The sequence below is a fragment of the Equus asinus genome, chromosome 25, assembly GCF_041296235.1.
Source record: "Equus asinus isolate D_3611 breed Donkey chromosome 25, EquAss-T2T_v2, whole genome shotgun sequence".
Lineage (NCBI taxonomy): Eukaryota > Metazoa > Chordata > Mammalia > Perissodactyla > Equidae > Equus > Equus asinus.
In genome coordinates this window covers 54,583,758-54,605,984 of record NC_091814.1, presented here as the reverse complement: position 1 = coordinate 54,605,984, position 22,227 = coordinate 54,583,758, and the positions used below count along the sequence as shown (strand labels likewise).

At 51.8% G+C, this 22,227-nt stretch overlaps 2 protein-coding genes across 2 annotated transcripts; one reads left to right on the top strand and one right to left on the bottom strand.

Moving 5' to 3' along the window:
* The first annotated feature begins 1,020 nt into the window (after positions 1-1,020).
* On the top strand, positions 1,021-5,107 carry IL24 (interleukin 24). Its single transcript, XM_070497219.1, has 5 exons — positions 1,021-1,195; positions 2,397-2,455; positions 3,356-3,514; positions 3,974-4,048; positions 4,933-5,107. Exons 1-5 carry the CDS (start codon positions 1,021-1,023, stop codon positions 5,014-5,016), a joined length of 552 nt encoding a protein of 183 aa, XP_070353320.1. The 3' UTR covers positions 5,017-5,107.
* Positions 5,108-5,256: 149 nt separating this feature from the next.
* On the bottom strand, positions 5,257-21,428 carry FCMR (Fc mu receptor). The gene is made up of 8 exons (XM_044758475.2): positions 21,225-21,428; positions 13,997-14,332; positions 13,105-13,230; positions 11,943-12,153; positions 10,387-10,517; positions 9,886-10,044; positions 9,418-9,476; positions 5,257-7,344 (listed from the first exon to the last, which is right to left on the bottom strand). Exons 1-8 carry the CDS (start codon positions 21,259-21,261, stop codon positions 7,168-7,170), a joined length of 1,236 nt encoding a protein of 411 aa, XP_044614410.2. The 5' UTR covers positions 21,262-21,428; the 3' UTR covers positions 5,257-7,167.
* Positions 21,429-22,227: the final 799 nt, after the last annotated feature.

The following is a 22,227-nucleotide window of genomic DNA, read 5'->3' as shown; positions in this document are numbered from 1 at the left end:
GGGACTGCCGCCTAAGTGGGAATGGGGGGCTGGGGGGCCAGCAGAGGGTGCTTATGTGAGGATAAGATGTAATTGTGGACACAGAACTGCATTCTCCAATTTTAACGCCGAGAAGGACTTGGGCTGGATGGGAGGGAGGCCAGGAGGATCACGAGGCCCAGAGATGAATTTTCAAGAGACGCGGCAAAGCCTGCAGAGTTTGAAAGAACAGAATGGGAAGACTTTCAGGGAGGCTCGAAGCACGCTCCTGCATGACAAGGATAGCGGGTGCTGGCCCCGGAAGGTTTGAAAGGTGACTCATCTGGAAATCTGATTCCTCCCTCTTGTTCAGTTACCTGAAAAGTTAATTCTTAGAGTCAAGAGTGAGTCGGTCAGTTGAAGTGGCAGAGCGAGTGTGTGCCGCTAACCTACCGTCTGTGCCTTCCCTATGGGCTAGGATTGACCCCTAGGCTCCAGTGTGATGAGGAGTCAGGGACGGCCTTCTCCTGGGGGAGGAGAGAAAAGACCTGCCCGAGTGTGCCTGAGCTTAAGGGCAGAACTCAGACTAGCAAACGCCTGGTTAAGCTCTCTATCCTCCCGAGTTTGGGCTCCCTACACGTGTTCTTTGGCCCATTATAACCCCCCACTTCTTCACTCTTCTTGGTCAAATTCTGATTAGCAGGTTGTTGGCTAGAGAGAACCGTCCCGGGGCAAGGAGGGAGGCGCAGGGTGTGTGTGATGTGGATGCGCGTGGTGGGGGAGGGCAGACAGTGAGATAGCCAGATCAGCCAGTAGGAGGTTGAGGGACAGAAAGACCCTCACCTCGCCCCAGTGTATCCCAATAAGGCCACATATTTGCAATATTCTAACACTGGGAACCCACCGTGGTCTCAGGTTTCCCATCTGTGTGCCCCCAGTGCTGGCTGAGGCAGAGCCAAGGAGCTTTATTCTGGCGTACATCACTCCTGGGGCAGAGGGCCTGCCTCAGTGGGACGCTTTCCTTCCTCCAGCAGGATCCTTCTGGTTCTTCCTTTGCTGAAAATGGGCTCTCCAATGCAGAGGGCTGCCCTCCTCTCCCTGAGTCTGATCCTGCTTCTCTGGAGCCAGAGGCCAGGAGTCCAGGGCCAAGAGTTCCAGTTTGGGTCCTGCCGAGTAGAAGGGGTAGTTCTCCAGGAACTGTGGGCGGCCTTCCGGGCTGTGAAGGACGTCGTGGTGAGTGAAGCGTTGTTCTGAACCCAGCCACGGTGGTTACCGTGGGCAGAGGATCATATTTTATGATTATGGAGCCCTTTGTACCTCGCTAATCATTTTCGTATACAACGATTTTGTGAAGTCAGAGGCATCACAAGCCCACATTTCCTCTTGCACGTGAGGAAACTGAGGCTGAGAAGGACATGGTCAGTATACAGTAAAAAAAACACAGCCCAAGGGGAATAAGGAAGGGAGCCTGATTCATCCGGGCTTCATCTATGTCCCATGGGGACGTGAGACTCCACCAACCGGAAGTCACAGGAAATTCTTTGAGACCAGTGGGAGTTTTCCCTACTGCTTTGTCAGGCTCTAGATAGTCTGTCCCCATCTGCCCAACCCTTGCCTAAAGGTAGAAAGAATGGTTAATGCTGAGGTGGGATGGGGTGGCTTGTGAAACATGACTGGGGCTATCTCCTGGGCATGAAAGTGCTCCAGTCTGTACACTCGAAGTTGCTCTCCACGCCTTAAAGAAGATCAGACACAAGGCAGAAAGAGGGAGCTTGATGAGGCAGCCTGGGGAGAGGGGAGAGTGCTGGGCAGGGGACAGGATGTGATCCTGACCTTGAAACCAACTGGTACAGTAACCCCCACCCCCCACCGCCCACCCCGATCAGTTTCCTTATTTGCACAATGAGGAGGTGGGACAAATGAGCTCTAAAGCTGCTTCCTCACAAGGATTCTTTCACTGCAAACTGAAGAACCGGGATGAGTGGCTGGGCTACAGGGGAAGCACCAAGGGTGTGAGCTTGGAGGTGCAGCCTGCCCACGTCCCCGGACCTACCCCCCCCCCCCCATCGGGAACGTGGAGGTAAAATCCTGCCCCTAGTGGTTCCTAAGCCAAATAGGCTTATTTCCTCCTGTCTCAAGTGACCAAGGAATCAAACTGGGCTCTCATCAAGCCCACATTCAGGCTCTAAGAACTCTTGGGATTCAGTCTGCCCCTGGGGACCAAGATTAGTGACTTTCTGTGGTTGGAAACTTGTACCCCTACCCCAGAGGCCAGCTCAGCCCAGCCCTTCCTGGGTCCTCCTGTGGTCCTTCTGGCCTCTGAGATCTCACAGACTGGATAAATGGAGGGGTGTGGGGGAGCAGCACAAACGTGCAAGGTTGGGTACTGTGCTGACCCCCAACCTGGAGACATCTTTTCTTTCTGTCCCTGAAGCAAGCTCAGGATAACATCACGGGCGTCCGGCTGCTGCGGAAGGAGGTCCTGCAGAACGTCTCGGTAATCAGACCTTGGGGAAGGAGGATGCTTCCCTCTTTGTGGCTGGCCTACTGTGGGTGGGGGTGAGGGGCTGCCTAGGGGAGGCTGACAGAAGCCCTTTACTTCTCCCTGGGTTAAGCCTACACAAGACAGGGCTGGGCACTGAGCCGGAGAAGTCAACGTCTGGGGTCGTCATCACTGTATTTGGGTTCTGTGGGTATGCGTGTGGCGACACAGCGTGGGAGGGAACTAAGGCTTGTAAACATCTTTCTCCATTTAGCCAGAGAGTTGCCATCATCTTTCTCTCTCTTTTGCTTGGGAAGGCCCAGTGGGCATCTGCTTAGGTCTCTTCCATTTCCATCCTTTTCTTCTCACCCATTATTGTCTTCTCATCACCCATTTAGTCAGTCAGTGAGCACAAACATACTCAGCCCTGATCCCTGAAAGGTGCTGAGCTTTGCTCTGTGGGTTTGAGGGGCGAGAGTGCAATCCCTGAGTTCAAGGATGTTGGTTTTCTTTCCTCCTCCTTCCAGTCCTTTTCCCTCCCAACTTCCAACCATCAAGTTCTGGGGGCTTTTCAGGATCCATCACCTCCCAGAGCTACGAGAGAGGCCATGTGGTCTAGAAGGAAGCACATTAACCAGATGGGGAGTCAGGAGTCCTGGGAGCTAGGCTGTGTCTGCCACTGGCTGGCTGTGTGACCCTGGGCAAGTCCCTCCTCTCTGGGTCTGCCGTTCCTCCTGTAAAACAAAGGCACCGCTCTGCGTGGCCCCTGAAGGCTCCTTCAGGTCTAACGTTTATCAGCATCTCCCAGGAGATCCCTGCCTCTACTGTGCGTCTCTTGCCTCATGTAGCATGTGGGTTGTTCATCTGGGGAGGCAGGCTGGGCAGAGGCTCCACAGTGACTCAGACCCTCCCCAGGACGCCGAAAGCTGTTACCTCATCCAAGCCTTGCTGAAGTTCTACCTGGATACCGTCTTCAAAAACTACCATGGTAAGGCAGCTGAATTCAGGATCCTGAAGTCATTCTCTACTCTGGCCAACAACTTTATTGCCATCACGTCAAGACTGCGACCCAGTGTGAGTAGAACAATGCTGGGACTGGGGCCCATGGGAAACAGTGCGTTTTGAGAAGACTCCCCTCCCCTTATCTGGTCCTGGCTTTTACTCCACAAGAGAGAGTCGTGGGTGTCATGGAAAAGAGCACAGGCTCTGACCCCAGCAGTTCTGGGTTCAAGTCCAGGTCTGGTTCTAACCAGCTGGGTGACCCTTTGCAAGGGGGTCAGCCTCTCTGGGCTTCAGTTTTCTTACCTACAAAACATGGAGGATCAGCCCCACCTGTCAAAACTGCTGTGGGAATGAAAGGAGGCAGCCCCTGCCACATGGCGAGAGTTCAGCATTGGCTACCTGAGGACGTGGGATTCAGAGCTGTCCTCTTAGGCCTTGGGAACCCCTCTGGCATCACTGGGAAGGAGCGGGAGGCGGCTTGCCTCTGCTGCTACCCAGCACTTGGCACAATGTCTTTTTTCTGTTATCCAGCAGGAAAATGAGATGTTTTCCATCAGTGAGAGTGCACGCAGGCGGTTTCTGCTGTTCCAGCGAGAATTTAAACAGGTAATCAAGGCTAGGAGCGAGAGTTTGCCCCTCCAGCAAAGACTAGCCTGAACTGTCACATGAGGGTGCCTCAGAGAGAGAATGCAGAATTCAGTGCAGGTGGCTCCACCAGGCTTGCCCCAAAGCCACCTGATTTAGCAGGAACACAGGTATAGTTGCATTCATTAGCATTTACTTTGCATAAGCACCACAAACTACATGGCCTATTTTTCTGCCAGTTTTCAAGTTAAAATGCTATTCTATTTCCCTACGAGATGATTTCACTACTGGGGACTTGCCCTGTGAGTTTTCTGAGTACCTGAGCTGGGTAATTGGAGTCGGAAGTGGGGGAGAAAGAAGGGAGACCACCCCACCACATACACATCTGCAGGATTTTCCATAAGGCTCAAATGGTCTAGTTTGTGAAAAAAATTAGGGGAAATTATATTGCCTTTTCCCAAATTAAGACAGCAAAGAATATCTAAATTTCACCCCCAGCTCCCCCGGAAAACATACACAATTTGACTGCTTTTTGAGGAACAGATACGTCAGTCTATAAATAAATGGTGAGGAGCAATAATGCACAATGGAAAGAGACCTCCTGCGCCTCAGTTTCCTTACCTGTACAGCGGCTCAGGAAGCAGACCAGGCCCACTGTGCACTGGGATTAGATGCTTTTCCCTTGCTCCTTACCCACTGATACTCCCTGGCTCACTTGTCCTCACTCCTAAAGCAGACAACACACAGAGGCAGGGAGCAAGCGATGGGCTGGTGAGCTCGTCAGAGGCCATCCCGAGGGGATGAGGCCCATGATTCCGAATCAGGCCCATTTCGGGAGTGGTGGTGGGAAGGAAAGCTGTTCTTGCGGCTAACATGACAGATCTTCATCTCTCGCTTCCCTTTAGCTGGACGTAGAAGCAGCTCTGACCAAAGCCTTTGGAGAAGTGGACATTCTCCTGACCTGGATGGAGAAATTCTACCAGCCCTGAACGCCCAGACCAGGATACCCTCCTGGTTCTCCGTGTCATTTCAAAAGAGCGCGCCTTCCTGTGATGCTCTCTGGGCGCTTCACGCCCTTGACCACGGGCCCCGTTCTTGGCCCAGGCTTATCCTCAAAGACTTCATTCTTTAAGTGGCCCCAAAGACAGCCACGGAAGGTTCCCTTGGATGCTGTGAATAATCTACAAGCAGATTCTTATATTTATTACAACTCTATTTAATTCGTGTCAGTGTTTTAACTGATGCCATATTTATTGGTGAGACGGTAAGTTCTGTGAAGGCAGCAGGGACACCCCTTGCTTCTCTTTTATCCACCACAATCCTGGCCACTGCATGGGGCAGTGGACAGGCGCTTGGCAAATGCTTAATAAACTGGATTTTTTGCCTGTCTTTGAATTGCTGAGGAATCATGAGGGGTGCTGAGATGTGAAGTTGAACTTTCGGGCATGGAAATCACATTGTTGTGACATCTGCAGGAACAGAGCACTGGGCTGGGGGCGAGGCGCACCGTTTGAAATACAAACGACAAAAGGTGTGATGTGGGCCAAATGCCCAGCACAAAGCAGGCTCTCACTGAACACTTCATTTCTTGCCCGCACTCCCCACCCCACTCTCCCACCATCCCTTCCCCTTGGTGCCCTCCTTTCTTAGCCCACTCATTCTTCCCTTATCTGCCACTTGAGAGGTGCCAGTGTCCGTCTGGCACTGCCAGCGGTGTCATCGTACTGCTGTACTGTCCAATCTGTGATGACATTCCCTGCTAAGAAAAGGCAGGGACCTCAAGTCTGGCTGCCTTTCCTTTCTATTTCTGGACAAAGTGCCCAGTGAGGTTGAGCTGGGTGTCTGGGAAAGGGCTTCTTCCTCATGGCAAGACTGGGCATTCTCTAGTCTCAAGCTCTGGATGAACTCTGGAGTTGACTTCAAGCCAAAGATAGAATGTCTGCTATGCCTTTGCTCAGAAATCTTAAGAGAAAGAGTCTATGTAGGAGGTGGGCTGTCTCTTCTCCCATGATCCAAGTGCTGCAGAGGCCCTGGCCCTCCAGGAATCCAGACGACTGTCCTTCCCCACCTTGCTACAAATGACCTGGAACTGGCACAGAGATGAGGTGCACTTCAGAAAGCAGAGAGATGTAAAGGTTTTGGATGGCTAAAATAGACCAATGTTAAGGTGAGTGCACAGGGGCTGGCCCCGTGGCCGAGTGGTTAAGTTCTCACACTCTGCTTCAGCGGCCCAGGGCTTCACCGGTTTGGATCCTGGGCATGGACATGGCACCACTCATGAGGCCACGCTGAGCATCCCACATGGCACAACCAAAAGGTCCTACAACTAGAATATACAACTATGTACTAGGGGGCTTTTAAAAATAAAAAAAAATGATGAGTGCACAAATATCAGTGCTAGGTGACGGAAGAAGGGTAAAGAGATGACAAAACCAATTCTATTTCTAAAAGACAAGAAGTTCTGGGGTCGGGGTACTTAACAGCATCAAGGGAGGAGAGAGAGTAAAGAGGATTTAGGGAGATACACACACACACAACACTAACAAGCACAGCTCTGAAAATTTAGAACTCTTCATCACATCAAAATTAATTGCCCTTAACATAGGATTCAAGATGAGTAGAAGCTCACTAGTAAGTGCCGGCCCTAAGATGAGGGCAAAGATGTTGACAGGGGTGTTTACCAGGCCCCCTCTCAGCTCATGGGCTGAGGCGTGTCCTCACGATGCAATCCAGGGGCCTTCTACTGGAGTGAAGCCCAAGCCTGGGGAGGGTTCCAGAAGCAACAGCTGTGCCTAAGCTGTAGCCCAAGGTCGAGCCACACGGTCTAGAGCCAGGGCAGCAAAGACCCTCTGCAAATCCCACAGCCTGTCACACAGCTTGGAAAGGAAGCAGGTGGCATTGGACAAACGCCCTGCATGCCCAGAGCCCACCTGAAAACCACAGGGGGCTGCAAAGGTGCGTAAGAAGAGCAGCGGGGACTGTGCCATGACCCCGACATGGCACAATTATTCTAACATCCACTCAAGAGGGCTATGCTGGGGGCAGTCAGACAGGAACGAGACTCAAGGAGGGATGTGGGAGGTAACAAGGGCTCCAAAAACATACTGAGCAGGTGCTGGAAACCAGCGGACACACAAGACTCAGTGGCACAAAGGTCTGGGCCCAGGGCGACAGCTGGAGAGGTGAGTCAGGCAGGCAATGTTGACGTAGTCCTCTAAACCGGTGTCCTCCATCATGGCTGCAGGCTGGCGGCAGACACTCACATACTCACAGCTGCTCTTCAGAGACGAGGCCTGGGGCCAGGGAGCTTCAGACACCTGGGAACAACCAAAGATGCATCACCAGAAAACACTTAGATCTAATGTGGGCAGAAAGTGCCTTAAATGGGGTGCAGGCTAAAATCACGTGGCCAAGCACAGGTCTGAAGGTGACCCAGCTGCCGGAGTTTCCCCTCTGGGTGACTTATCGAGTAAATATGCATCTTCTTAGGGAGTCATTCAGAAGCAGGGCGAGCCACGCCCTGCACCTCTGTAAGGGCTCAGAGAGGCCGTGACGTGGCAAGACAGTGCATTCCGGGAAGGGGCTGGGTGGTGGAGGGGGGCAAAGCGGCAGGCCACATGGGCCAGTGGATCTCCCCTTCCCCAGACAGAAACCTCAGGATAATCCGCCTTCAAGGTGGGTCAGTCCTCAGAGGATAAGGCTGTGTCACGACCCCAACATGACACAATTATTGTAACATCCACCCAAGAGGGCTGTTGTAGGGAGAGTCACACATTTACACCCAAGTGCTGAGAACTGGAAGTCCAGCCCCCTGAACATAGTAGGCACTCAGTAAGTGCTCATTGAAAGAAATGTTACTTTTTGTACTTTACCAGAAAGGAAATGAGCAGCAGCTTGCTTCAACAATACATCTCCGACTGCCTGTTACAGTTCATCGTTTGAGATAAATTTATTTGGCTTAAGAAATTAAGATATTCCCTACGAAGTCTAAAATATTCAGTTATTAATCACAGGCACCTTGTTGTAAACTTGTTCCATCAAGATTTTAGTCCCTAACAGTGGGAATGAGAGTTTCAAGCAGGGAGGAAGGGTAATATCTGAGCGAGCAACAGGCCCGGGGTGGGGGTGGGGGGGGGCGTGTGGGGTCACAGGGGAGGTCAAAAGAAAAGGGCCCGTGTAAGGGTAGTGAGGCTGGGTCCTGCTGGAGCTAGTAAGCTCCTGTGGGCCTCCTCTGGCAAAGGTGGGCAGGGCGAGCTCAGGCAGCTGGAGGGGACTGTGACAGAGCATTACTTGTTGCTGGGCATCGCTCTCCCCTTTTTAGCAAGGCACACAATTGCCCAGCCAGGGACAGCCTTTCTCAGCCTCCCTTGAGGGTAGGTGTGGCCCCATGACTAAGTCAGGCCAACGGGACGCGAGTGGCAGTGATGCGTGAAACTCCAGGGTCATGGTCTGAAGGAAGCAGCTTTCTCTCTCTCCCTCCTGTGGGCTGGATTGCGGACATGGCGCTTGCGATTGAGCACGGACTGCGGACCAAGCAAGACTCCAGGGGATGGTGGAGCCACCAGACAGACGGCGCTGGAGTCCCTGGATGACCCTGCTTCCTGGCTCCCTGCCTTCACTGGAGAGGAAACAGACCTCCATCTTGTGAGCCTGTGGCCTAGGGTTTGCTGCATTAGCTTGGTCTACACCATAATTAAAACAGCAACATTTGCCACACTTAGGTTTTCCTGGTTCTTGAGGTCACAGTGTTTTAGCTACTGTGGGCTACTTTAGAGAATAAAGCGTTTTCTCTTCTTAATTTGGGAAAACAGAGATGAACGGATAGTTTAAAGGCTTTTCGCCCAACTGCCAATGGCCATCGACAGAAACATGAGTTCCCTATGCCCACTCCTTGATTTCCAGAGGAATCCTCCTCACCCAAGGCGTTGAATCCTGCCTACATCTTGACGTCCGCTAAGTCATCCTCGAGGCCAGGCTTAACCGCCTCCGGGGATGGGCAAATTACCTCTTCTCATCTTAGAGTCTACTCGAACGTTCCCCTCAGAGTAAGGTGAAACTGGGTGGATCCACCCCTTAAGACCTCCTAAAATCGAATCTCTTCCACAGGAAAGCCCGTCCGTATTTGCAGGGTCGCCGTCTATCATCCCCTACTCAGCACCCACTTTCCCGTGAGGAATGCTTGGCTGCAAGCCCGGAAAGCAGGTCTGCCACACTGGCGGCAGGCAGTCTCCCGACACCATCAGACCAGAAACATACTCCTCGTTCCCGACGCCGGGCCCAGGAGCCGCTGGGGAAGCGGCGCCCTCGGCGGAGCGGCAGCTCCGGGAAGCGCGCGGGGCCCCGCCTCCCCGCTCCGGCCGCGGCTGCAAGCAGGGGCGGGGCGGGCTTACCTTGGGCGGGGCGGAGGCCGCCGACGCTCCGGGGTCGGAGAGGGGGGCCTTGCCGTCACCTGAGGGGAACCCGGAGGCCCAGGTGAGGGCGGGGCCGGGGGAAGCCCCGCCTCCAGCCCCGCCAGGAGCCCCGGGAGGAGGAGCTGGCGGTGCGGGACGCCCCAGGGTGCCCAAGCCGTGCCCGCTCCCGCTCCCCGAGCCTCCGCGCCCTCCTCCCGCTCCCCGTGTATCCCCCGCCCGCTCATCCCCCTCGTCCTCCTCCGGCTCCCCGCGTATCCCCACCCGCTCATCCCCCTCGTCCTCCTCCGGCTCCCCGCGTATCCCCGCCCCGTTCATCACCCCCCTCCTCTCGCTCCCCGCGTATCCCCCGCCCGCTCATCCCCAATCACCTCCCGCTCCCCGCGTATCCCCCGCCCGCTCATCTCCCCCACCCTCCTCCCGCGCCCCGCGTATCCCGCGCCTGCTCACCCGCCTGGTCCGCCGCCCGAGCACGCCGCGGGCAGGCGCTATAGATGTTGTTTTGGGAGCGCGGCCGCGGCGACACGCGGGGCCGCTGCGACAGGGGCCGCTGCGAGGCATCCCGGGCGCGCATCCTCACGGCCAGTCTGCGCACCCGCCTGGAGAGCGCTTCTCGACGGAGTCCCGGGGAAAGAGAGGAGAATGGCGTCAGAGGCCCGTGCCTCGCTCCCTCGCCCTGGGTCTTCGGAAACTGGAGGCTGTCTCCGTCCCCCTTGCCGTGTAGCTGCACAGAGTGTATGCGGCACAGCCTTGCCCTCCCCTGAAGGCCAGAGAGCCCTGGCCGCTCTCCTTCTTGTCCCCATTTCCAGACCACTGACGCCCATCCCTCGTTCCCCGTAGCCCAGGCTGCTCCTCTAAAGCCCCTCAGCGTCCCTGAGGTCCAGCCGGGGTCCTAAGGCTCTGGGCTCTTGGGGCAGCTCAGCTCTGCTAACCGAGCCCCCAGCTGCTCACCTTTCCTCCTTTGAATGACCCTCTTCACCAGCAGTCCCAGAAGCGCCAGCAGGATGAGGCCTAGGATGGTGGGAATCAGGATGTGAAATCCTTGCTCTTCCGTTCCGGACCCCAGGCCATGGTGGAAGCCTCTAAGGAGGAAGGAGAGAGAGAGAGGAGGAAGAGGTCAGTGAGGGAGGGAGGTTGACGGCAGCACTCTCGAGTGGCCAACTTTTCTGGAGATTACTCACAGGTTTGTCCATTTGTTAACACAATTCTTGCCCTTCCCCCAAAACAGCCTTGTCTATGGAGTCAGGACACCTGCATTCAAACTGAGGTTCAGCTTTTTACTGGCTGTGCAGTCATGAACCAGTCTCCCCACTTCTCTGAGGCCTGGTAAATGGTATAGTAAAACTTGTTGCACAGAACTGTGAAAGGATAAAACAAAATAGTGGACGTAAAGAACTTAATGTGCCTGGCCTATAGCAGCAGTCGGTAAACGTCAGTTCCCTTCCACCTCTCTCTGCCTCAGTTGCCTCACAAGATTATCGCAAATATTAAATGGGTTAGTTTCTTATAACTGTGGAAAAGAGGATTTTTTTTTCTCGTGGTGCTCTCTCTGCCTAAAAGGTCTCCCCTCCATTTTCTCTACATATTGAAATCTTATTTTCCTCAAAGGTCGGTGCATACGTCCTCTTGTCTTCCCCAATCATGGTAAACCAGAATTAAGTTTCTCTCTGTCCCCAGTTCTTGTGTTCATACCCATTACAACCCTTATCAGAGTCAGCCTTGCATTAGTTAATAAGATCCAGATATTGCATGTTTTTGTCTTTTTACATTTTCTGGACATAGAACAATGCCTCACACGTGGTAGACACTAAGAAAACATTGGTCGAATTGACTTGAATTCTTCACTGGCAGGCTGGTATAATTTTCTAAACTAGTAGTCAGGAGTTCTGATTCTATTTGAAACTGCTTAGCTCTCATGGCCTCAATTTCCTCATCGATAAAACCCAAATGATGTTGGAGGTCCCTTTCCTAACTACCATGTTTGTTTTTGCTTAGGTAAAAGTAATTCCAATTATTATGGATTTTCTCTGAAGTCTGCTCTAATGCTGTCCATTGCAGCACTGGCCTGGGTTGCACGCCATCCTTTGGACTGGTGCTGTCCAACAGAATGCAGTGTGAGCCACCTATATGATCTTAAACTTCCTAGTAGCCACATTGAAAAAGTAAAAGGAGATACATGAAAGTAGTTTTAACAGTTGACAGTTTAGTAGCTAATTTTATTCTTGCTTAGTTCTTCCCCAACAAAACAGATCTGAATAAATGCCGAGTGACTGAAGGATTGGGTCTCACTTCTACAGGAATCCTGCTGGGGCATTGATGAGTGTGTTCTTGTTAATGGCACTAATGAGTGCTATACTCATAGGCAGTGTATTTCACAGTGGCCTTCTAGAGGCAAAGCCAAGAAAGGTCTCAACTGGTAGACATTTCAGGAAGGTCTCAGTGGCTCTCCTGACTCTAGACTACTTTGCCTAGTTTCTAGCCCCTCCTGGATGGGAGAGGCCTCTTACCTCTGCCTGTGGAGCCTGTTGTGGTGGGTGTAGCTGGCTGTCTGGCGCCTGAGAGCTGAGGTCTTTGAGGCTGCGGTGGATGGCCGGGGGGTTGTGGGCTTGGCAGCTGCTACTGAAGATGCTCTGGAAACTCGAGGACGGTGGGTGATTAGGGTGGTGGGAGAGGAGTGGTGTGCTAGAGGGGTCTCCGTCCTTTGAGCTGGTGTGGTTACTGCAGGAGATAGCAGGAAACAGTGACCTCCCGTGCACACACTCTATCTCCAGCAGGACTGGGCCTCCATGTCCCTCTTGAATACACTTTTCCCTTTTATCTCGACTGCCTTTGTTCTTGCAGTCCTCATAGCCTGAATGCCTTCTTAGCATGCCATCCACACCTAGTAAATTCTATCTTTATTTGCTTCAAACACCCGGAGGCCTTCCCTGACTTCCCAGGCAGAAGTGCTTGCCCTCCTCAGAGCGTGGAGAAGGCCTTGTTTGTAGTTCAGTCCCCACTCTGCCTTGTGCTGTGGTTGTGTGCTTGTCTTTCCTTGCCCATCCCACAGCTGTCTGCCACAACCTTGGGTATGTGATGAGCTCAGTTACCCTGTCCCTCTTGGCACCCAGCAGGGTCCTTTAGTGTAAAAAGGCTCATCAGTATATCTACCTCACGGGATAGATGTGAGCATATGTTGGAAATATGGCATGTCAAAACGCATTTAAGACAGGAAAATGATAGAGAAATGTAAAGGTCTCATCAATATAATTATCATTAATCTTTTTATTGCAAAATAGAGTTGTCAAAGTCACTGTATGCCAGTGAGTGGAAGACAGCCCTATGCGGAGCAGGAGGCATGACGACCTCTGGCTGGGACAGTGGCCCAGTCTTGTTTCCGCAGTCATTCACCAAAGAGCTGGATTTTGTGAATGGAGCACAAACTTCATTGCTTGTGCTGCCGCCCACTGGTGATGTGTGAGTTCTGCAACTAGTGCTGAGTGTCCATGGATTTGAAGGCTAGAAGGCAGATCTCCGGGAGTTGCCCTCTCTGAAGGCAGGGAAATACACATCTCAGACTCAGCTCTGCTCTGCCAACCCCTCTATGAACTGAAGGGGTTCCCCCTCCTCAATTTTCACAATGCCCCAGCATCTCTCCCACCTCTCCTAGCCTAGCTTTGGTGAACTGACCTTTGGTTGTGAATTCAAAAGCATGTGCAGGCGTCTGGAACCAAGGAGGTACTGGCATGTTTAGAAATCTACGGAACCATTGTGGAAGCTCAGGCATCGACTCCTCTTCCCAGAGAAGCTCGTACTCTATTGGAGGCAAGAGGAACACATGGGTGGGCTCTAGGAGGAAGCCGAGGCCTGGGGCAGGGACTGTGGTATAAGCTGAAGCTGACTCAGCCAGGGTGGATGGCAGTGAGGGGACAAGGGTGGGGTCCACCAAGAGGAGCAGGGAAAGAACCAGGCTGGAGGCTTCCCTGAAGGCAATACGCTTTCACCCTACCCCAGCCAACATTCCCTGCGGGACCGTCAGAGGCCACTGAGATTCCAGGTTGTTGAATTAGTGCTGCTTATGAGTGAGGAAGTCAGTGGGGAGAAGGAGGAAGGCAGAGGTCAGCAGAAATAAGGAAAGGGTCGGATCATAAAGTCACAAGTTTGGCCTACAAATGTGGCCTGAAAAATGACCAACTTTCCTTTATATTTGTCCCTGATATTTCTCATGGGACAATTATATAGGACAATTACGTCCTTTTCTTCCAATTTCCTCCAGTCTCAGAGCCTCTCTTCAATCTCAACCGCCCACCCCACCCAGCTCTAGGTAGGAGGAATACAGTGCAACCAAAGGTTATTGCATTATCTTGTTCATTTCATCCAGTTTGGGTAGAAAATTCTGTGGGCCATGAAGTTAATTGACTCTATGAGGTTTAAACTGTACAAATCCCAGTTATCATGGGACTAGCTAATATGGCAATAGCGTAAGAGTTGGAGGGACTGCTACAGTGGGATGGTTGCTCCAGCCTTCCTGAGTGGAAGCGTTTTCTGGGTGGGCTGAGCCTCCATCAGCTGGGGCACCTACCACTGTTGACATTCAGGGTGATTTGCTGGGTCTTGCCCAGGTCTGTGTTCGTGCCCGCCCCACAGGCATAGACTCCACTGTCACTTTTGGTCAGCTCTGTCACCTCCACTAGGAACAGATTCCTGTCTGGACATGGCGTCAGGGTGACTCGGTGCTTGTATTCTTTCTTGACAAAGTTACTGTTGGACACCACGGTGGCACATGCTCCAGATCCAGCCATCTGCCGGCAGAGATATAACCTGACACGCGTCACAGGAAGTGGGCACTCGATGGTAACAGATCCGCCCAGCGTTCCCTCCAGCTTGACTTCTGGGAGGATCTTCAGAGCGCCCGATACTGCAGGGAGAGGGAGTTAATGTAGAGGAAGCCCCATCTGCAGCCACATCCCACCTTCAGCGACCTCACACTCATCCCCAGATCTAGTCGCATGCCCGTCATCAGCCCAGGCCTCAGCCAGCCCTTGGCCTCAGCCCTACCCTGACCTCAGTCCTAGCCTCATCCGCAGATTCTTCCCTCACCCACCCCTATTTATGTCCTCAGTCCAGCTCTTCGTCCATCCACAGCCCTAGGCCCAAGCTCGTGTCTCAGCCAGACCTCTCCCCAGCCCAGGCCTTAACATAACCGTTAGCCTCACCACCAAACTCAAACCCATAAGGTCCCAGACACCACCCCTGAGAATATAGTCAAAACCACTATCCCACTCCAAGGAGAGAGAATATGCTGTGGGGCCCCGACAGCACCTAACCCCTAAGTGACTTCAGTGTGGCGTTGGGAGGCATGGCGCAGTGTTGCCGCGACAGGTTTTTCTGTCCAGCTTTGCTTTGCTTGGGTCCATTCAGCCAGAACAGCCGTTCACCCTGCGTTCTCTGTGTTAAGTCGCTCAGCGGCATTCATGGATTGCCTTTCATGTGACAGTAAGATAGCTAGCATCCTCCCCACACAGAGGGTGAGAAAAACAGACAGCCACTCCAGCACAGTGTCATAAGCCCCTGACAGAGACACACAGGCTCCCGGGAAGCAGCGAGCTGGGCACCTGATCCCAGCTGTAGGAGACGGATGTGGAGTTTGGGGAAGGCTTTCTGGAAGAGGTGATGTCTAGTAGCATCTTGTGACCTGAACGACTGCGTATGGAGGGCAACTGAGAGAATGATGCTTATCCTCACTGAAGTAGGGACATAGAGGGAAAGTAAGGGTGGATATGAGTGTGTGCACGGGGTGTGCACACTGTATGTGTCCTGGGGGTGGGAGGAGGATGTGAGGCAGGGAGGAATAAAAGATGTGGTTCATGAGTCCCTGACATCAAAAAGCTTGTGCTTTGGCTGAGAGAAGGCAGGTCTAACACATGAGCCAGCTGGAGAAGGGGGTAAGGCCAGGCATGGTTGCTTGTCAACTGAGTGGGTCTCAATAACTGTCTGCGTGTTTCTGGGAAAAGCGTTCATAGGGTGAAGCGTGTGTGTTGGCGTAGGGCTGGGGTCACAAGGGCAGAGGAGGAGAGACCTTTCCAGACAGTGAGAACAGCCTCCATACAGGCTGGGATGTGAGCGAGAACATGGCATGTTTACGGGGTGTAGAGAAGGTCACAAACATCCTGAAATTCATCCCAAGAACACACGTTAAGAATAGCTCCAAGGAGTTTGGCAAAATGAGGAGAGTCAAGAAAAGAAGCTTGAGGCTTCTGGATGAGCAGAGAGACCTGAGGAGGACGTTCTGGGGAGACGGAAGAACGTGGATGGCACTAAAGGTAGAGACAGCTATGGGGCGTAGGTCAGAGTGGAGGAGGTTAGAGAGGAGCCGCATCTACAGAGCGAGTGAAGACAGAAAATGTAGCTAGTGTTGACATGTGGGAGAAACAGAGGGGCCAGCCAGGCACGTGAGTGCTGACTGGGAGACCCTCACTCGAATAGCCCAGCACTGCTTTAAGTCCAGGGGGACAGACGTGTGAGGGAGCCTTGTGACTGGAACGTGGTGAGGGAAGGGTGACCCATTCCAAGTCAATGACCCCATCAAGGGGCGGGGAGGCCCCTGTGTGTCCAGATGGCCCACACCTGTGTGTAAAGCCTGGCACCTGAGAGTGAACATACGAATATTTTTGGATGAACCCAGCCAGAAAGAGGTGTGAATGCCGCTTTCCCAAGAGCGAGATGCTGTAAAACGGGCAGGGGCAAGACAGAGCAGAGAGGGGTCATCACCTGTGCAGACACCTTCAGCAGCCTCACTCTGCTCAGGGAGGAGCTTCTGGCAAACCCCTGGCTTGCCCAGATCCTCTGTTATGGACAGCATGTTTGCATCCCCCCAAAATTTATGTGTTGAAGCCCTGACCCCCAATGGATGATATTAGGAGGTGGGGCCCTTGGAAGGTACTTAGGGTTAGATGAGGTCATGAGGGTGGGGCCTTCGAATGGGATTATGTCCTTATCCTCTCCATGTGCACAAGAGGAGCCCATGTGAGCCCACAGGGAGATGGCAGCTGTCTGCAAGCCAGGAAGAGGGCCCTCACCAAGAACTGAGAGAACAGATTCTCACCAAGAATCTGCTAGCACCTTGATCTTGAACTTCTGGTTTCTGGAACCGAGAGAAATAACTATGTGTTGTTTGAGCCACACAGTCTCTGGTATTTTGTAACAGCAGCCTGAGCTGAGTAAGACCCTCATTGTGTAAACGCTGGATGGATGAAGCACAAGAAAGCAGCTGGTACGCTGAGCTCTGGTCCCAGGGAAGCACTGAGTGGCGATGTGAAAGTGACCAGACCCCAGCTCTCCTCGGAGTCCACAGTAGCTTCTAATCGACCCTCCAGGCTTAGAAAAGCAGATTTCCCAGAGAAAAGGTAGATATAACCTCCTGGTGAAGACCTTAGCACAGTGTGCGTAGACTCCAGGGGGAAGAACTTGCGAGGATGCAGATGACCTGGTCCTACCCTTAGGCATGGGGATTATATCTGGACAGGGTGGGGCCTATGAATCTGCATTTTTAAACAAGCATCCCAGGTGCCCTTGAATTTTTGCAATCCTGGGTTATATACTACATTTCCAAATGATTCTGGGGAGAGAGAAAGACTTTCTTCCATACTCAAGCCATCACAAAGAAAGCAAGTATGAATAAAAACCATTTTGACCCTCAGGAAACTAAGTAACCTTTAGAAGGTATCTAAAGGAACCCTTCTGTTTGATACTGATGTTTTAGAGAGACTACTAAGTAAGTGACATTAATCTCTAAATTGGTGACGGTTTTCAGTGGTGACGGTAAGGGAGAGGGGTATGTGTGGTGTAAAAAGTCACTCTTGATATATAATTGGATATAAATATGCTTGGAGTGTGAAAGAAAGAGCTGTGTAGTTTTCATAATGCAAAATAAGGTAAAGACCCACAAGGCCTTGGCTGGTGCTCTGGAGACAGATGCTGGACTCTGGACTCTGGGTAGCGGTGATTTTCGAGGTGAGGGTGGTGACAAGGACCCTATCAACTCGAGTCCCAGGAAAATCTCTGGAGGAGGGGGCTGGCCTGAGATTTTTATGTTTATCAGAGGGAGCATGGATATTTTAAAAACGGTGAGAAAAAGCCTACTCAACTTCCCACTTGTGCATGCACTAACCCATGTGTGTCCAGGCCTGCTGTCTGCCCTATGTCCTGTCGCAATGAATGGAATGTCCCCTCTCTTCTCAAAAGCCATTCCTTCGCCTGTATCCAGCGTCCCGCCTGCTCGCCTTGTTTAGAACTTCTCTTCTGCATTGATCCCTTCTCTCCCTGCCTCACTGGTTTCTTCTCTCTTGGTGTCACCACAGCTCATAGGCATGCTCTGATCTTGCCTATGTGGACACCTCCGTGGACCTTTTCTTCCCTTTCAGCTGTCACCCTCTTCTGCTCTCTTTCCCAAACAAATCATCAAAATCACTGAATCCACTTCCGTATCTCCCAATCCTCTTCAACCCACACCTGGCAGAATTTTGTCTCCAACATTCCACTGAAACTGCTCTGTTCAAGGTCACCAAAATGCTCCTTGTTGCTACCTTTGATGGTCACTTCTTTGTCTTCACTTTACTTGCCCTCTCAGCAGCATTTGACGAACTGAGCCCTCTCATCGTGAAACACTTTCTTCTCGTGGATTCCCTGATACCACGCTATCAATGGCTGTTCCTTTCCAATCTCTATACTTACTTCTTCTCTACCCACCTCTCAAGGCTGGGCTCCCCTGGCCTGGTACTGGGCCTGATCTTTTCTCTGTCCTCCCTCTCTCTCCCACAGTAGCTCATTTGCTCGCATGGCTTTTAGTGCCAACTCTATATAGTTTTCACCAAAACCTGTATTTCCAGTCTTGTCTTTACCTCTGAGCTCCAGACTTGCCTTTCTAGTATCTTCACTTGGACTCCACTTGAATATCTAAGGTATGTTTCAGACTTAGAGTGGCAAAAAAGGAAAGAACTCTTGATTTCTCTTCCAAAAACTTCCTTCACAAGCTCTTCCCATCTCAGAGAACAGCACCAACATCCATCCAACTGCTGAAGCCCAAAACTCATGCCCATATTAAAGAATCAAGAAAAGATTTAGGGGTGTGTGTGTGTGTGTGTGTGTATCTGTGTGTATGGTGGGTCACAACATCAAGTATGTGTATTATTGTTATTATGGGTCAAGGTAAGAAAGATTTGGAAGTCTACACTGTGCGCTACTGCCTTGCTTTATTATGGAACTCCACTGAGGGCTCCTGGCAATGTGGTCTATGGCTTGTGCCTCATGTACTGGGCTCTGGGACCTGGACAACCCTAACACTTGCAGGACCTGGGGCAGGAATACAAATAAAGGCCCAAATATCATGTGTCTAAATATTTTAAAATAAATCAAGCTAATGAACTGTTGAATAAAGAAGGTTCTATCCCCCTATCTTGACAAATTCACACACTCCTTCGATGTCCTCTCTAAAACATGGCCGTGCAGGGAAAAATGGCCCCAAGCTTCCTGCCCACAGCCTCTGCTCTATCTCCTCTTTTTTTCTGACCCCTGGCTCCTGCCCACACCACAAGCTTCCTGGTGTACATATGGTGGATTACCCAGCTTGCATGTCCAAGCTCCATCCATCCCCTTCGCAAAAAGCCGCCTGTGGCCACCCTTTTATAGGCCAAGGGGTCACCTTAGGATAGAAGACGCAGGATAGAGACTCACACAGTCATTAAAAGTGGGCTCAGAGTCATTTGGACAGGGAATTTGAGGTCTAGAAGAGGGGGTGAAGGTGTGGATTTGGGGTGGGCACATCCCCTTGGGCCTGTGGACTCTTCATCCTGTGGGGATGGGCACAAATGAAGAAGGACCGGGCCCAGAGCAGGGACCTCTCTGGTCCAGCTAGAATGGTGGTATTGTCCAGGACAGACTGTGGTGCTATAAGTGAGGTTCCCTTCACTCCTAGAGATCTTCCACTCCTACCCAACCCCTCTTCCTTCTCAGACCTAAGTTTAGTTAACCATATTGTGTTCACGTTTGTCCTAGTATCTCTCAGAGGCTGATATTTCATTAAAACATTCTCTTGGGCTTTTATGGCTTTTCAATCTTTGACTCAACAAACATTTGACTTTCTTCCATACTCAAGCCATCACAAAGAAAGCAAGTATGAATAAAAACCATTTTGACCCTCAGGAAACTAAATAACAACATACGATGGACGTACCCTGACCCACAACACAAGGCAGAATGGGATCAGCTATTGGGATTCAGAATAGAGCACTCTGGAGAGTGTACAAGAAGGAGGGGGAGGTTGAGATGGACTTTGAAGTACCCATAAAAGATGGAGGTGAGAGGAAGGATGCTCCTGGCAGAAGGAATGGCATGAGCAAAGGCTTGGCGGCAAGAATGTCTAGCACATGTTCAAGGCGAGTCTTGTTTGTCTGGAAGTGCTGAGGAGTGTGGCAAGCTTAGAGCATAACGGGGGCACAAGGCGAGTCTTGTTTGTCTGGAAGTGCTGAGGAGTGTGGCAAGCTTAGAGCATAACGGGGGCACAAGGCGAGTCTTGTTTGTCTGGAAGTGCTGAGGAGTGTGGCAAGCTTAGAGCATAACGGGGGCACAACGCGAGTCTTGTTTGTCTGGAAGTGCTGAGGAGTGTGGCAAGCTTAGAGCATAACGGGGGCACAAGGCGAGTCTTGTTTGTCTGGAAGTGCTGAGGAGTGTGGCAAGCTTAGAGCATAACGGGGGCACAAGGCGAGTCTTGTTTGTCTGGAAGTGCTGAGGAGTGTGGCAAGCTTAGAGCATAACGGGGGCACAAGGCGAGTCTTGTTTGTCTGGAAGTGCTGAGGAGTGTGGCAAGCTTAGAGCATAACGGGGGCACAAGGCGAGTCTTGTTTGTCTGGAAGTGCTGAGGAGTGTGGCAAGCTTAGAGCATAACGGGGCACAAGGCGGGAGTTTGTATTGAATTCTGCAGGCAGTAGGACCCATTGAAGTTTGTTGGGGAGGTCAATCCCATGATTAGAGTCAAGCTTTAGGAAGATTAATCTGGAGCTACAGGCAGGTCAAGTTGGAGGAAGTGGGAAAGACAGTTAAGAGATGACTGTGTGTTCTTTTCCTTTCCATTCCCTCTGTCACCTCTCTAGTAGAGGCTGTAATCACTCTCATCCTGGTAAGTGCAAATCTAGAAACTACATGAATTAGCCATTGATTAGGTCAAAGTCTGGGTGCGGATAAATGGGAAGACGTGGTAAAAAGCCATTCTGGCATTTTGTGGCTGATGTCAGAGATAGTTCAGACGGACAGAGTAGCTGGTTTGGATGGTGACCAATGAGGAACTTGAAGTAAGGTGTTAGGCACGTTGCATTTCAGATCTTGGTGGGATATGGAAGTGGAGGTGCCCAGGAGACAGTTGTAAATTGAGATGTGGAACTCAGGAAATGGATTAGGGCCACCGAATGGATTAGAGAGTCTTCATTTAGAGTGGAAAGTTGAAAATCAGGAGTGAAAGAGATCCAAAGAAAGAGAAGGTAGAGCTAAGAAGAAAGAACTTTGAAGGCGCTTGCTTTAAGAACCCATATTAACCAGGGGAGAGGCGACATCTTCAGCTCTTAAGAGTCAACACCTGAGCTAAACAGGAGACGTGTCTGGAGTGGAGAGAGGGACACCAGCAGGAGTGGAGAGGCCCCTAACAGCGCACCCTGCCCCTGTCCTTGTCCTGCCCTCGGGACTGGTTTCCAACTAAATCTATCCATCAGTGATTCCGCGACCTGAGGCCGGTTCAAACCTCATTTCCCCGCAGCACCTACCTGGCAGGAAGCAAAGTGACCAAAGCCAGAGGTCCATGGCTCCTTCCAGAGCAGGGTGCCATCCAAGAGCCCCGCAGAGGGGCAGAGACCTGGCGCCCAGCCGGAACCCTCACAATCGGGGGCTTGAAAGAGATTTCTGGGTCCCACGAGGAGCGGGGCTTGAAAATGAGGAAATGACAACCCATCTTGTTTGCCAACTACTCTTTTCTAAAAAAGAAAATACCAGCAAACCACAGCGGAAGTCAGGAACTGAGAAAACATGTTGTGTTGAGTGAGAATGGGTCCCCAGGGTTCAAAGGACCTCTAGGCAATTCCTGAAGACTATCAGAAACGACGAGCATGATACGAAATTTCCTTGCCTCGGGCACTTGTTCTTAGGGGGGCCTCTCATGCTTTGGGTAGATTCGTTGACTTCGGAGCCAGGGTCATTTGATTTATCCCTGTCTTCAGGATAAAGGAGTCTCGTTCTCAGTTTTCTCCATCTGAGGAAGGCTGTGTGGCTAGAATCTTGGGCCTGACGTCAGAAAGTACTGGTTGTAGCCCTTGAACTCACTGGACAAATATTTTTGAGCACCTACTATGTGGAAACACTAAGTATGGATTTTGAGCAATTCACTACCTTTCTCGAAACCTCGATTTCTTTGTCTAGAAAGGGAAGGTGGAACGAGATGATCCCTGGCATTCCCTCCGCAGAACATTGTTCCTGGAGTCCTGGCCACAGCTCGCCCAGCACCTCAGATCTGTCACCTCTCATCTCCCTCAAACACCTCCCCAAGGCGCTGCCCTCTGGCAAGGGCCCAGGCCGCTGTCCAGTGACCACAGGGACAATGCCAGGAGAGGATGTGACAGGTCACACAGCAACTCTCCTAAAGTCACAACAGCCTGGCAGAGCTATCCTTGAGGACCCCCAGGGTCCCAGGTGAGGCCCAGTGACTGATGGAGAAGAGAGAGACGTGGAGGCAGCCGTGAGGTGTTGTGGAAAGAGCTTTGGGTTCCCGTTAGA